The following is a 15,913-nucleotide window of genomic DNA, read 5'->3' as shown; positions in this document are numbered from 1 at the left end:
GTTATCTCCCGACGCCCGGTCTCAGCGAGGAAAGGGGGTCTGAAAACCCTAAATTCACTGGGGTGATTGGCAAGATAGGTACAAAACGGGATGTACCTACTGCCAGTAGTGCTGAGAGATGAGCTTGTTAGCTGAGAGCCTAAGGGGGCAAAGCCAGGGGTTGTGCAACTGTTGTAGGGCCGCAGCCGCCAAATCGGGTTTTAAAAATAAAGCTGTGCACGGCCGGGCCTCCTTCGTAGAGCTATCAGGGAGATCAGTCACTCAGAAAGTCACCCCACGGTTTATTTCGTGTGTTGTCTGTGAAAAGTTAGACTTGGAGGTGCTCAGCCCCGTGGTGGGGGCTTGCCTTGAGATCCTACAGCACCCCAGCACCCAGCTCACTCGGTGCAAGGCGACTGGGCGCTTTTGGGGCCGCCCACTTTGCTCTGACAAGGAGGAAACCACGTCGTGAAAGCTTACCGTGGTTCTGAAACGAGCCCTAAAGGAACCAAAGTAGAGGTTTCCAGCCTTAAAATGCTCCCACTTTAGTGCTGACAGTGGCAGGAGCCTCAGCAGGCCGAGCGAGCACCCCAACGCCTCCCGTGACGCCACCGCGGGCAGTGCTGATGAGATCCTGCTCAATGCCAGCGAAGATTAGGAAAAAAAACACCAAAAATAATACCCCATGGTTCCCTTTTCTGTACACGACAGCTCCACGGAGGCACCCGGTCCCTCCCAGCACCTCAGGGGGCGGCCTGGTGTCACCGAGCGCAGGCCCGTAGCCACAAAGCCCATCCCGGTGGCCAAAGCTGAGGCAGGAGCCCTGCCACCACCATCCCCTCATGGCTTTCAGCTCCTCAACCAGGCCCAGGAACCCCACATTAGGGCCTGGCAGGGCTCTGAGGGCTTCTTGCGAGCCCCAACTGCTGCCCCACGGCCCTAAAAGCACCTCCATCACCCCTGGGGGTGAACACAGAGCCACGGGGCACCCCTACGAGCTGCCCTCTCTTGGCTCTGGCAGAGCCAGAGGCCCTTCTCCATGAGACAGATGTGTGCTGGGGGCACGGCTGGGTTATTTCTCTCGTCTCCATGCCGAGGAGATCGGGGACCATCCGTCAAAACCTGCCCTTGATGGTCCTGGAGCTGCAATATGGCGACAGCCCCCAGCGCCCTCCTGAGCTCAGAGCCCCCCTGACACATGGTGTTGGGGCGAGAAGGGGCAGGGCGGGGGAAAAAACAAAATAGCAATGATAAAAAAAATAAAAAAAATAAAAATATACCAAAGTTGTTATTTTTCCTGATAAAAACGGGAGATGTGGGGTGTATCAGGTGTTCACAAGCACGGGGATTCAAGTTGTTCTGCGACTCCAAATCCGCAATCACCTCCGAGCCTCAACCAAGCACCACTCCCAAGGCATCTCCAGCTTCACCTCTTTACGTCTTTGGCTCTTAAACCCTGCCTATCCTGCGTGGGGACGGCACAAGGTTTCTTTCTCCCTTTTTCTGACAGTTAGAGGCTGGGAGAAGCCGGGAGCACGACGACAGCGAGCACGGAGCCGAGGCAGAGGACGGGCAACCACGAGGCGCCGATGGCAGCGGGCACAGGAGGGGCAGCACTCGGTAAAACTGCATTAAAGCAGCTTGAGCATTACCTAGCCGGGACTTGTGCCTACGATAACGTTCCCTGCTGCTCATAACCCTCGGGAAAAGAGGCTCAAGACCCTCATCGTGGGACAGAGCCCGAGGAAGCAGCCCGAGCTGCAGTGTGCTAACAGGTGCAGGAAGAATAAGACGCTGGGCAATCAACTTGCCTTCCCTCTGCTTTGCCAGCCTGGCTTAATAACGCCACCAGGAACGTAAACATTTCGGCGATCCCTATTGAAAAGTCAATAAAATAATGGGGCGCACAGCTCAGCCTCCTTCATTTTTTAAGTGATACGTCTGATTATTTCAATCGCGCCAGCACTTAGCTGAATGGGCTTAAATACGCATGCTGCATCGATCGCGTTTGTTTTATTCATCAGAAAGCCATTGAGCAATTCGGCATTATTATTATTATTATTATTATTATCATTATTTTTTCTTCCTTTTCTTTCCTCCTTTCAGATGCCACCAGCAGGCCCTTCCCGTGCGGCTGTGGGCTGCGCCTTCCGGGAGGAGGGACGGCGCCGGGCACGGATTTCCAGGGCAAAAAGCAATCCAGCGGGGCTCCGAGCGGGGTTTAGCGGCACTGCTTGGCCAGATGCTGCACGACAAAATCCTCCAGCTGCAATCCGAGGGCCGCCGGGCGAGCAGGGAGCTGCGACAGCAGCCCTGGGGCTTGTTTGCACCGTGCCCACCGCCTGCCCGAGGACCCCGGTGCTGCCCGCAGGGGGATGGAGCTGCTGGGACCCCTCTGTACCCAAAACCAGAGCAGGAGAAGCAGCAGCAGCAGCAGCAGTGCCCTGCTTGCATCCGAGCTGCAGCTCATGTGCTTCTCATTACGGGCTTTGCAGGCGTTGTAAAGAACAATTCAATCCCGCGCACATGGGTTCTCACACCAGCCCCACTCCTGTTCAGACACCTAATAAAGCCCCGCAGGTGCACGAAATTTCCTCCGCCGCAACTTTTTTTTTTCTTTTTTTTTTTTTTTGCCTTTTAATATTATTAATTTTATAGGCGAAGCTCGGGTCCTCGCCGGGGAAGGAACTGGGAACCTGGGCACCGAGCTGCACGCCGCAAATTGCGGCCGGGGAAGGGGGGATGTGTGGAGGGCAGGTTTTGGGCTGAGATGCTGCACGCTGGGGCTGCGCTGGGAAAAACCCCAAAAGCTCTGCCCTAAAGAAGTGGGCACCCAGCAGACAAATCCCTGAAGGCTCCAGGGCCGATTCTGCTCCTCCTGCAGCCCACCTGAAAGCCCCCTTGGGCATCCGGGAGGTAGCACCGTGCCAACACCTCCCCAGAAAGCAAAACCAAAACCGAGTAACGAGCGCACAGCTCCCAAACCAAGAGGCACCGATTTAGAAAGCTTCCCAGAACGAGGCCTAGCCTAAATTAGCTGGATGAAATAATTCCCAGGGAAATCTTGGGGATTTTTTCCATGCCAGGAGGAAAGCTGAACGCCAAATCTTGCCAAATCCCCGCTCAGGTGTGGGGGCGCAGCCTCCCCGTTAAATCCCAAGAGGTTTAAGCAAAACTTTTTCCCGAGCCCGAGCGTTTCTGCGCCGTGAAATAAGCACACGAGGGACCGGGAGATGGCTTCTGACGGCCTGACCTCGCCGTGACAGCCTGCCTTACCCCCTCCCTGCCTTTTTTTTTTTCTTTTTTTTTAATAAAAAAATAATCAAAAAAGCAGCAGGAAGGCAGGGCAGCCCGGGGCAGGCAGCTCGTGCCCCTCTCCTGCCACCACGGCGGCTGCACAACTTCAGGAGCTGGTGAAAAAAATAAAATAAAATAAAATAAAATAAAACGAGTTCCCCTAGCACTGCGCCGTCAGAAAATGAGGAAGAAAGTGGCTGAAACGCTCCCTTTTTGAAAAGAAATTCCCTGTATGAAAGCAGCAAATCCCACGTCTCCAAAGTGCCACGGCAATTTTACAGTAAGCCGAGTTTAATGCAAACCAGATTGATGCCGAAACAGGAAACAAACAATTCTTCTGCACAATTTCCTGTAGATCAATTGGAAAGGTATTTAAAGACTGCACCAGCTATTAGATCTTTTGTTAACCCCCCCCCTCCCCACACACACACACACACCCCCCCCCCGGCCCTGCCCACAAAAAAGCCGCTCGGAGCGCACGCTGGCAGAGGATGTCAACACCAGGCCGTAATTCGCCGTGCCTCCCATCAATCAATAACCGAAGAAAATCCTATTTAGAATCGCTTTTTTTTAAAGAAAAAAAATATAATAATAATAATAATAATAATAATAATAATAATAATAATAATAATAATAATAAAAATAAAATGAAACCAAACCCGACCACGGTTCGTTTCCAAACTGGCACGGCCGAGGACGTGCAGCTCGGTTCGGAGCGTATTTAAATCCCGCATGCATCCTGCGGGAGCATTAAGCTCCAGAAATGCCCGAAATGGTTTAGGAAACCCCCCCCCCCCAGAGCTTTGCCACCCTAAAGCTGCTCCCGTTTCGGGCGTGCACGACGGGAGGAAAGAGCTGGGACCCGTCGGAGGCAATGCTGCACTGCCTGGCGAGGTGTGCCGAGCCTGAAATGGGTGTTTTTAAACAGATTTGGGTTCTGCAGGCTCCCGGGTTCACAAAAACTCCCCCCGTCCCCCCCTTCCTGAATGTGAAAGGCAGCAAACACCGCTCGGGTCTCAACCTGCGGACTGACAACTCGCCCAATTTTTGCTTTCCCCTCGTTCTCGGGAGGCAGCTTACGGGATTCGCTTCGGTGACGAGATAAAACACGCAGCCTCGCCACAACCTCCCCCCCCCCCCCAAACAATGGGCCAGCCTTCCAGACGGCTTGGCCTCGACCCACGGCCCCAAAAAAGCAGCGCCCGGATCCATTTTCGCCCTGCCACGCACCCGGCCCCCCTCTCTCCACGCGTGCCCCGGCCGAGCTACCTGAACCGCGGCGCAAAAGCTCTCCCCGCGCTTAGGAACCCGCTTGAAAGCAGCCTGGAAGTTTGGCCAATAAATATTATTATTAATTATTATTGTTTCTGGTTACGATCCGCTCCTTTCCAGCGCACGCAGCCCTTCCAACAAAGCAGAAGCGTAAAATACCGCGCGGCGCTGAATCGCCGCAGCTTCATTCGGGGCTCGGAGGCGGCGGTAGAGGGGGGGGGGGGACGGGGACACGACGACACGCACGCCACACGCGAGCACAAAAGGTCTCTAATTTAGATTTAGAGATTTCTTTCTCCTCGGGCTCCCAAAGCTTAACTTCCCCTGCCACGCCGGCGGGATGACACCCGGCTCACGCCATTCACAACTTCGCACTTGTCATGATGAAGCACGGCCCGTGGAATTATGGCACTCGGTGGCCTAGCCCCTTAGCAGGAGCGATACCGCCGAGCACTCATCCTCCTCCAGGAACTTCCCGGGCTCCAAAAAGCTTTGGGATAGGAATAGCAGACGGGACGGGAACGGGAAGGACTCGTTAGCATCCACTTTGGGGGATTTGGATGACTTGGCAAACAACTTATTTCCCCAACAACTAGGCGGAGAGCCGGTTCGGGGCTGCTTAGGGTAAAGCAAAAAGAGCAATGACAATAATTATAGGGTTCCCTATATGATTGAACACACGCGCGTGGCGGGAGCTGCTGCTGCTGTGATCTGAAGAGACCAGCACAAGAAAATTTTGCCACTTTTGCCTTGCGTTTTCCTCTGCAGTAATTCCTTCCTTAGAGCCCCCCTGCGTTGAAAAGTGTTGCAGGTACAGGGGGAAATAACACTTTAATAAAAGCTCCGGGAGGGGAAATTGGAACGAAGCAATCTGGAAAATCAGCTGTGGGAAGCGATCCCGCAGCCATCCCCTCGCAGGTACCGTGCACGTCCTAAAACACCGCCCACACGGCTCGGGGAACGGGGAGCCGGGCTTGGCAGAAACACCTCGCCTCTCCTTCCCCTGCTTCCCAGCTCAGAAAACTCCTCCATGGAAACTTCCCTTCCAAAATCTTTTCGGGGAGAAAAAGCCGACCGAAAGCTCTCCCCGTCCGTGTATGGCATCACCAAGGCAAGCAGCGATCGCTGCCTCACACGTCCCCGTTTTCTTTCCCCCAAGAAATGCCCTCCGCTCCGAGGCACGGGGAGGAAAAGGTTTCTCACCGCCGGGCACGGGGAAATAGTTCAAGGCAAAAGTGAGCTCCCCCGGAGTGAGCTCTGCTAAAACACCCCGCGAGCGAGGGGAAAAAAAGCAAGCAGCAGAAAAAGCCTTCTGCAGACCTCGCGTTCGTGGCAGTTTATTTATTTTTTCGGTCATTTTTTTTCGTGACTCCCGTACCCAAGGTTGCTTTTCTCCCCCAGCAGCGAGCGGGCCCGCGAGCGCTTTGGAAGGATTTTGCATTTTTCGGCTTTTGTTTATTCCCAGGGAAGCCCTGCTTCCGCTGCCGGCGCTCGGTTCAGGGAGTTCAAGCCGAATTTAAACAAGTAATTGACTTGTCACTGGGAAAAGACAAAAAAAACGCAGAGAGAAAAAAAAAAAAAAGCAGGGGGGAAAAAAAAAAAAAAAGAGGACCGGGGGAATTTAGGGCTGTATCTTTTCCTGCAGCCGGGGGCTCGGGCAACAACCAGCAGCCCCGCTCTGCTCGCGCAGCCCCCCCGCCAGCCCGGCTCCCCTCGCCAAGGCGCTCCACGCGTGGCATCCCCGGGCTGGGCGAGCTGCCTGGCACCAACTCAAGAGCCTTACACCGCACGACCCGAGCCAGAACAATGCCAACCGTATGAAAAAAAAAACAACAAAACAAAACAAAAATAAAACACGGAACAAAACCCCCGAAATCTGTTGGCCAAGTGGCCGGCTGAATACTTTCTCTCCCCAGCTCTCCGGTGCCGAACTCCTGCAGCTGCGCGGCCGTGGCTTTTGGCACGGCTGCACCCGCAGCCCCTTTGTGCTTCTTCCCCGGCTCCCTTTGCTCCGAGGAGCCCAGGGAAGAAGGAACTTGGGCAAAAGTGTTGAAAAATGTTTCGGAGGGTCCCGGCGCGAGGCGAGCGCCCTGCGTTGCCGCTTCCTGTTTACAGCGCGCTGTCTCGGGGCTTTTATTACTTACTGGGGATGAAGAGCAGCGGCTGGCAACTTTTTTTTCTTTTTTTTTCCTCGCAAAGCAAAGCTACCCCCAGCCTGGCGGCGCGTGGGAATGCCAGGTTTCGTCCTGACGAGCAGCAGGCGCAACTAATTCAAATTAAAAAAAAAATAAAATAAAATAAAAGGGGAAAAAGAAAAAAAAAAAAAAAAAAAAAAAAAAGCGCCTCCCGGTAAATTCACCGATTCGCCAGCTTTTTCTTTTTCGTCTTTTAAGCGGTGTTAAATCTCGGCTGAGCAAAGCCCCTCGGTTTGCAGCCCCCCCCCCCCCCCAGAGCTGGGAACAAAAGGCGAGGTCCGCGAGGCTCCGCCGGGCACCGCGCACCCCAAAAGGCGCCGGGCGCCGCGCCCCCCGTGCCACCGGGGGCACCCCGGGGTGCTGCGCCCCCCGCGCACGGCCCCGCCGGCCCCCTCCCCAAAAATTGCAGCGGGGCAGCAAGTTGGCAGAGCCGGAATCGGGGCTCTTCCCCCCCCCCCCACGACCTCCCCAAATTCCCCATTTTCCCGACAATTTTCCTCTCCTTTCCAGCCGCGGCTCTCCTCCTCCTCCTCCACCCCCCCACCTCCCCGAGATATTTTAAAATACTTTTCCTCGCCGAGACCCAGCCAGAAAAAAAAAAAAAAAAAAGGAAAAAAACACAGAGAAAAGGAAAAAAAAAAAAAAAAAAAGGAAAGAAACCTCCAGATGGCGAGTATAAACCTTCTGCTGGGGTTATGCGCGGAACGCCCCGCGCGGCTCTCGCCTCTCCTTCCCTCGCCCCCCCCTCCCCAAAAAAAGCTCCGCGGAAGGGGCCGGGGCCGGGGCCGGGAGGGGGCTGGGGGCGCCCCCGGCCCCAAGGGGGGTGCCCGGTGCCCGGGGTTGGGGGGGGTCCCGGCGGGGGTCCCGGCGCAGCGCCGCCTTACCGCTTTGCCATTATAGTAGTACATCAGGGAGTTGCCGCCCATGCCGGGGATCGTGTACGCGCAGTACATGGTCCCGGAGCCTTTTTCCCCTCCGGTTCCCACTCTTCCCAACTTTTATTTCAAACTCGCTCGAGCGCCCTGTGTGTTGCTGCTTGGCTTTTTTTTTTTTTTTTCTCTCTTGCCTGGTTTTTTTTTTTTTTTTTTGCTCTTTTTTTTCTTTTTTTTTTTTTTCTTTTCTTTTTTTTTTTTTTTTTTTTTTCACCACAATTCCTGCACTTGCATGTTCCCAGATGGCCGGCCCGGGCGCGCTCAATATGCAAAGCAGGGCGAGACCATTCGCGGCGCGGGGGCGGAGGCTGCGCGCCCCCCCCCCCCCCCCTCCTCCTCCCCCAAATCCCCATCCCCTCCCCGTCCCCTCCCACCCCCCCTCTTTCCCGCCTCCCCGGCCCCTTTCCGCGCGCCCGCGCCCGCGCGCGCCGCCCCGCGCCCGCGCCGCCTCGCGCCGCCCCGCGCCCGCCCCGCGCCGCCCCGGCGCGCTCCCAGCCGGCCGCCCGCGGGGCCGCGGAGTCGGGCCCATTAGCGAGCGGAATACAAATGCGCCTAATTGCCTCCCCCCCCTCCTTCTCCCCCCTCTCTCCCTCTCCTTTTTTTATTTTTTTTCCCTTTTTTTATTTTTTTCCCCTTTTTATATTTTTTTCCCTTTTTTTTCTTTCATTTTTTTTCTTTCCTTTTTTTTTTTTCCTTTTTTCCCCCTTTTTTTCCCCTTTTTTATCCCCTTTTTCCCCCTTTTTCTTCCCTTTTTCCCCCCTTTTTTCCTTTTTTTTCCTTTCCTTTTTTTCTTCCTTTTTTTTTCCTTCTATTTTTTTCCTTCTCTTTTTTTTCCTTTCCTTTTTTTTCTTCCCTTTTTTTTCCTTTCCTTTTTTTTTCCTTTCCTTTTTTTTTCTTCCCTTTTTTTTCCTTCCCTTTTTTTCCTCCTTTTTTTTCTTTCTCTTTTTTTTTCCTTTCCTTTTTTTCCCTCTTTTTTTTTCTTCCTTTTTTTTTTTCCCTTTTTTTCCCTTTTTTTCTTCCTTTTTTCCTTTTTTTCTTTTTTTTTTTTCTTTCCTTTTTTTTTTTTTTTTATTTTGGGGTTTAATTTGATTAAAAAGCGAGTGGCAGGAAGGGAATCGTATGATGCACATCTAATAACTCCGCCATCTGTCCGTGCTGCTGGCGCGCTCCCAGCATTGTGCGCAGCTGCCGCCGCCCGCCCCGCGCAGCCCCGAGCCCCCGAGCCCCCTTCCTTTCCTTTGCCCCCCTCCCCCTGCGGGGCAAAAGGGGGCTGCGAGGGGGCTCCGGGGGGGTCAGGGGGGGTCGGAGGCTTCACTCGAGCCTGCCAAACCGTGAGCATCGCAGGAAGGGAGGGCCCCCTTGGGAATGGATCCCAAATGCGGCTCAATCATTTGCATATGGCGAAGCAAATGCCAGCCGAGCGTGCAGCGCTTCTCCGGGCTCAACTTTAATAATTCAGAGCCCCCTCTTGCCTTACCCCGCGCCGCGGCGGCGGAGCGCATGCAGTATTCATCGCCCACAAAGGCCCGGCCACGGCAAAGTTTCGCCTCCGACTTTCTTTTTTTTTTTTTTTCCGGCCGGCCCCGGCGCGTTGGGGTCGCGTGTGCGTGGCCGCGGCGGCAGGGAGGAGGTTCTCCAAGTCGCCGGCTTCGGGGAGCTCCCCGGAGGTTGGGGGGAAGCAGCCCTTGAATTATAATCACACATTTCATTCCCATTTCATGCTTTGCGGATTTCTTCCTCATTAGGGCGGCTCGTTGTCAATCCGACAAGAGCGCGTTTGGAACCTCTAAGCCACCCTCGGCGGGCCAAAAAGCCCGGGCCACCGCCAGTCAGCCGTGCCTGGGAGGGAAAGGAAACCCTCCCCAAACCCGAGGGCTCCCAGGTGGTAATGCTCCAGAGGTGAAAAATACCCAAGTGCCCTGATCGGTCCCAAAAAAACCTCAATGACTAGGATTGAACGAGTTCTCCCCTCTTGTGTTTTCAAACTGCGAGCCCCGGCTTTGCTCTCCTGCTCACCGCTGCAGTTTCACAGCTCCACACAAAGTTATACAACGGGCATTACATTTTTAGTGCGGATTGTAGCACGGAATGGCATCGGGCGGACCTTTAAATCACGCAACTTCAGCACTGCGCTGCCACCCAGCAAGCCTCCAACTCCAGCCCAAGACGCCTGCGCTGACTGGCACGAGGTAATCCTAAAAATTCCTCCTGCTGATGCCTACGGAGCGTGCAAACGGGGAGAGAGAGCCAGGACTCGGCAAAGCAAGCCCCGAATCGTGCCCGACGTGTCAGGGAAATGGCTGCAGATGATTTCGGTTTGTTTTCTGCAAGCTCGGAGCAGGGAACAGTCCAACTCCGTTTGGATCCCGGCACACGAGTGCTTTCACTCCTCCGAGCGGGAGAATTTCGGTCCCGATGTCTTGTACCCAGCGCGATAAGAAGTTAATGCGGTTTGCAGGGCAGTAAGCCCCTCACTGTAACAGAATTCGCAGCACACGACAATAAAAATTAATTACTTTACCATATCCTATTTGCATTCGCACATACGTTGAGATAACTTTAATGCATTTTCCTGCCTGGCTGGGGGACCTGTGATTGTCCCGGATATGTATTTTTTTTTTCTCTTTTTTCAGAAACAGGAACGAGTATCTGAAGGTGGGAGAAAAGAGAGGGATCAGCCGAGAAATGCCCCGAGTTTCCTAACTCCCCTGGTAGCATCTCGGTGTCCTGGTATATCCTTTCCTCACTTCTCTTTTGCCACAGCCCAGCAGCAAATGCCAGAAGAGGGTGAGGAAACCTTGGAGACACCCCAGGAGGAGAAGAAAGAGCCCCGAGTGCCTGAGCTCCCACGGGAGGAGGAGGCAGGGAAGGAAACCGTCCCGGTGCCGCAGTGGAGGGCACCCCGTTGGCCCCAGGCACGCCTCAGGTCTGCACAAAACACCAAAGTGAAGGACACTGGAAGCAGGGGAAGAGTCACGGGCCTGTGGGGACAGCGCCACTGCTGCGACCGAAGCCCTACGACGGCAGCAAAGCAAGGGAAGCGATCTGCGAGATGACGGGCTTGGCCACAAATTCCAAGGGATAATGGTGAAATCTCAAGTAAGACGGCTAAAATAACCAGTATTCCTCTCCGTCTGGGTCACTTGGATAAGCTCATCCTTCTTACACAAATCCTTGAGTGTCGTTATTAAAACGGACCCTACAAGTGGCTCCGCATCCCCAGATGTGACGGCTGAAGGGGAAGGGAATTTTGCCAAGCTGGGCCTTTTTTACCCCAAATCAGTGCCCAGGATCTCAGCGGAGAGGTCCCATGAAGGCGCCCCAGCTGCTGCCCCGATGGCCTTTCCCAACCAGCTTCTCCCCTGGTTAAAGAAAACAAAACAAAAGCCGACTGCAGCTCTTCTCCACAAAGCCAGGTCCATTTTATAGGATGCCAGCTCTGAGCTCAAGGTTTCTTAAAATCACCAGCAGAGCTCAGAGAGGGATGTGCATGGAGCTGACCGGCAGGTACACAGCCAAAACCGCAGAGGGACGCCAAATAAACCCCAAGCTGCATGTGCTAGGGGTGTTGTCTGGCCTTGGTTTTGGGGGATCCCAAATCCGCTGGAGATTAACCTGCTGAGCACCCCGGGCAGTGATTTGTGGGTGTCTCTTTCGCAGCGACCGCAGCTCGCTCTGGGCATTGACATTCCCCCCTCTCCCCGGGAGGAGGTTCGTGCTCAGATCCTCGTGTGCCGCAGACAGCAAGCAGCACAACTGCCTGATTGTACAGATGCCGTATGAATAAATCAGATCCTAAAAGCCACCGGCTCTGAGAAGCTACTTTACACCAGCCAAATGTGGATGCATCTGCTTTCGGAGGGCTGCCTAGCGATGGCACCCCTAATCGACCCCACCACCCTACAAAAGCCTTGTTTCCAGGCCTGGAGGCTGAGGGGACGCGTGGTCCCAGACCCAAACCGAGCTGTTCGTCCCACCGAGGGGACAGAGGGCTTGGGACCGAGCTGGGCAGCACCTGAGCCTGCCACATGTGAATTTTGGGCACCGTTGTTTCAGTAAGGCCGTGTTTTCGAGCTGATTTCCAGGCGGCTGCGGTCAGCCAGCTGCCACCCATAGGTATCACCGTGAGCACTGCTCCTCCCAAGCTCTTGCTCTGCACGTTTTTATGGACTTCAAATGTCAGCCAGGCACATCTGCCGGAGCCAGAGGAGTTCCTACACAAATTGCTCTTTCAGAGGTGACTGATTCGGTGGTATAATGACACACACCCCTGTCCTTGTGCTGCCAAAAACACGAGGTGAAGGGCTGGGGCGGGTGCTGTGGCAGAGGCCTGCAGCCCCACCGCAAGCCGAGACTGCCACCAAAAGCCACGGGACATCTCACTAAACCACCTTTAATCAGCCCAACATCAAACTTCTCTTCCTTTTAGCTCAAATGTACTGACCAGATAGCACACGGATCTAATCACACCACAAAACCCCCAAAACCGCCTGCGCGTGGGCCTGCTCCCCGCCGCCTGAGGCCCCCTGGTTATTCTGCCACTTTCCCCAGAATGCCCCTCACGAAAGAAACCTCCGGCATCGAAACCTCCTTCACAGCTAATCTATTTTGAACAAAACCCTCTATCTAAAATATCCATTTGCCACCCGGTCTATTTTTGACTCCGCCGCTTGCGAAAAGCCAAGGGAGAAACGTAAAACACATGGGCCCGGATTTCTCGTCGCGCGGAGGCACCGCTGCCAATTTTTACCATTTTCTCTCCAGTTTCAGAGCTTTTGGTGAGCCCTTCTGGAAAGCCAGAGCTTCTGGAGTCACCGACTGCAGGGTGATCTCAGACGGCACGTTTTGAAGGCTGATAGCTGGGGAGGAGATCTAGGAAATGGGGACTCTGAGGCATCAAACCCAAGCCTTAAAACCTCACGATTTCATCTTTTTTGTGGGTGGCGGGGCGGCTGACTCGGGATATTTGAACCTTTGAGGTTAGCAGTGCTGTGATGGCTTCTCCACAGCCCTCTGGCAACGTAAAGAGGCCTGGAAATGACTGTAAGGTGGCACTGGGGCTTCAAGGCCCTTCAGAAATAGTGCCGGCACTGACTGCAGGCCGGAGCGTCCCACTGGCCTCGATTCACGATTCACCACAGAAATTAACAGGAAAATTGTTTTAAGGATCATTTCCGACCCTTCCTATGTGTCCCTAAGGCACTGGGGATGAAGAGGCGGGAGGCTTGGATATTTGGGAATTTTGGTGCCATTTGTCCCAATACGAGATCCAAGATGTCCTGGATCTGCCCTACAGCCTGGAACCTGCTGTGGGGGTATTTGGCAAAATAAATCAGCAGAGTGATGGTTTTTTACACATCAAGGAGTGCTGAGCAGTTCACCACCACCAAATCTGTTTGGATTATGAGGGAGGTCACTGCTCGTGGAGTAAAATACAACCTGTAGCCATCGGTGTTGGAGCTACTGTTCCTATTCCCTTACCAATAGGTTCCCCTATGTTCTTGGTCAACTGTTCTCCATTAGCAGGATGTACAAGCTAAATACGTGTTTTAAGCACAAGGCAATCAAGAACCTGATCTTATATTTGGTGTTTAGGAACAGAAAGCACGCTATAACACAACAATTTTCATTAGGAACAATATATATTCCCCCACATCGGTTCGGTGGTTTATAAACGATAAAAAACCTACTTGTACCAGGACTTGGAGAGGGAATTTATATATGTTATGATGTTCCACAACTCTTTTTTAAAACAATACAAGAGTTCAATGTTTGTATACTTGGAGTTATTAGTGCTAAATACAACCGAGAGCATTTCCAGAAAGTTCCCTGGCTACAAAGTGCTGCGGAGTCATGCCTAGGCCTGGAGATGCCAAAGTCCCTTCCCCAAATCCCCTTCCCATGGGATGGGAACCGGGGCTCTGTGCCTGGTGCTGCCCCCATGGAGTTGATGTAAATGGGATGGCAACTCTCTAGTAAAAGAAAAAAAAAAAAGAGAAAAAAGAAGAAAAAAAGTGAAAGAAAAAAACAAACTTGTGGGCACCATGCAAATGGCCACATGGCTAATTTTTACGGACCCAAACTCGGTCTTTTTTTTAAAAAAAGTCACATGCAGCAGTGTGTCTACATGGTAAAACGCGAACAGAGCGGATCAAAGCATTCAAAAGCGTTTCTCACTAGCCTGCTCTCTGCTAAATGCTCTGCAGGACCGAACATAGATGTGGGATCCTGCAAAGTCGTATTCTTTCCCACTCTGCCACAAGAATCTGCGGAGGGAGAGAAACGCTGCTTCTCATTTATTGCACATTGCCATATGGAAGGCTTTTCAGCTGTTACATAGCTAGGCCTCGCAGCCCCTCCATCTAGCAGCTAAATATTATTCTGTCACTATTTCCCTTTGTATAGACGGGGAAGGGAAGCTCGGAGGGGCCAGGGGTTGCAATCCCTAGGGCCGCGCCGGTCCTAGACACTTGTCACCTCGGAGGAGGACGAGCGCTTGCATGGTGGCACCTCGTCACCACGTCCCCACGGAACCCAGTGGTGAGGGTGAGGAGCCCGTAGGAGGCGTTTGGGGTGAATTTGTGTCTGTACATTGTTTGGAAATAAAGAAATAAAGGAAAGAAATGAATAACTCTTCCTATGCCCACCCATGCACGTCACCCACGCCGCTGAGCAAAGCGGTTTGGTTTTGCTGCGGGCTGCCAGCGGGGGCATCGCACGCAGAGATGGAAGTGGCTGGTCCCGAAGACCTCAAAGAAATAGGATGGAAGCAGATTTGAACCCTGTTCTGGGAAAAGAGCCGGCGAGGTGCAAAGGGCACGGTGAGAGCTCCGGCTTTGGGTCTGGATCTGGCCAAAGTGGAGCTCATGACACCGCGAGGTTGCTCAGAAGAAAGAAAGGGGGACCAAGTGCAAGGCTTTTGTTAAGGCTCAAAGAAAGAAGGAAAGGATCCAGAATAATGGGTATTTAAGGAAAGGATTCAGAATAATGGATAGTTAAGGAAAGAAACCGGAATAATGGGTATTTGAGGACCCCAAAGTGTTTCTTGGTGATCCCACCCACCAGCCAGAGAGTTTCCTGGTGCCACAAGGAGGACCAGGGCTCAGGATTCCCAAAAGCACACACCTAGCACGGTTCCCTCTGTATCTCGGACAGCTGTGGCTGGTTTCTGCCGTGCTGGTGCTCACACGACCCGAGCAGTACAGGATCCGAGCACCGGCACCAAACCCACCCCAGGTCTCAGCACCAGCTGGACCGGGCTGTAACCAACGCTAGCATTTTTGTTTCTCACGGTCTTTTTTCTTCTCTCTTTGCATAAAATCGTTTTGTGTCTCTCTCTTTTTTTTTTTTTTTTTTTTTTTTTTTCCAGGAACATAGCCCGGAGGAGGGAAACTGCCGGGTATCCATCTTTTCTTGGAGATCTTCAAACAAAAGATGTTCTGTGCAACATTGAGCGTCAATTTTCCCATTAAACATGAAGAATTCGGCTTTCCGACTGGCTGTTAACCCTTCGGATAGCACAGCTGGATGAGATGTGACAGTGACGTTAGGATGAGGCGCCTGGGCAGCAGGTGCAGGGACCTCACCTTCCTCATCCTCCGTGAGCACGGAGCCGTGCTCTTGGGCCACGGGCACTGAGTGTGGCTCTTCCACGACCCAACGGCCGTGATGGGGCTCAGGAGTGAAGTTTTGGATGGCTTGCTAAATGAGGACACGCTAACAAAGCAGCTCCTGAAATGGCACAGGGCGTTTGGTGTAAGGTGTGTGCGGTCCTGAGACCACAGCACACGCCGCACCCGCTCAGCGCCGGGCTCAGTTTGCCAAGCTTGGCCCAACCTCACATTATTTCTTTTTGTAGATTTGTCCCTTACTGGGTTTTGAACATGTTTTTGTGGTTTCTTCCCAAATTGCACAGTGCAGGAGAATAATTACGCAGTTTGTGTTCTTCTGTGATTAGAGGAGAAGTCCGCGAGATCTTTGGGCACTCTGCGTTTTATTTTTACCATATAAAATCCTTCGAGATCCTTTGGGTGTTTGTGCCTTTGGTATCACCGGGCTTTTCACAGCGAATAACGTGCTAAAATGCATCTTGCAACCTGACCGGTTGGGCTAAAGATGCCACGACGCTGGGTCTTGTGAACCAAAGCGCGGGATTTTGCGAGCACGCGGGGTCGTGCAGAGGTTCTGTCGGGTATTTTACATCCACTGTGCAGATTTGGTTACTTACACCCAAAATGC

At 53.2% G+C, this 15,913-nt stretch overlaps 1 protein-coding gene across 31 annotated transcripts in view; it reads right to left on the bottom strand.

Moving 5' to 3' along the window:
• LOC311426517 (transcription factor 4) overlaps positions 1–15,913 on the bottom strand; it is a 173,581-nt gene that overhangs the window by 37,543 nt on the left and 120,125 nt on the right. For 4 of the 31 annotated variants that reach the window (XM_084502904.1, XM_084502905.1, XM_084502906.1 and 1 more), the window contains exon 1: positions 7,628–7,941. The exons of 25 other annotated variants lie outside the window; for them this stretch is intronic. In XM_084502904.1, the coding sequence (XP_084359030.1) occupies positions 7,628–7,696 (69 nt within the window). In that variant the 5' untranslated portion in view covers positions 7,697–7,941. Of the gene's footprint in view, positions 1–4,545; positions 4,565–7,403; positions 7,422–7,627; positions 7,942–15,913 lie in introns of those variants that run through there. 2 more of the 31 variants (XM_084502910.1, XM_084502909.1) reach the window with 2 other exon arrangements.

Source organism: Aythya ferina (genome assembly GCF_964211825.1).
Source record: "Aythya ferina genome assembly, chromosome: W".
Classification (NCBI taxonomy): Eukaryota; Metazoa; Chordata; class Aves; order Anseriformes; family Anatidae; genus Aythya; species Aythya ferina.
Note: the sequence above shows the minus strand (reverse complement) of the source record. Positions and strands in the feature narration are given on the sequence as shown.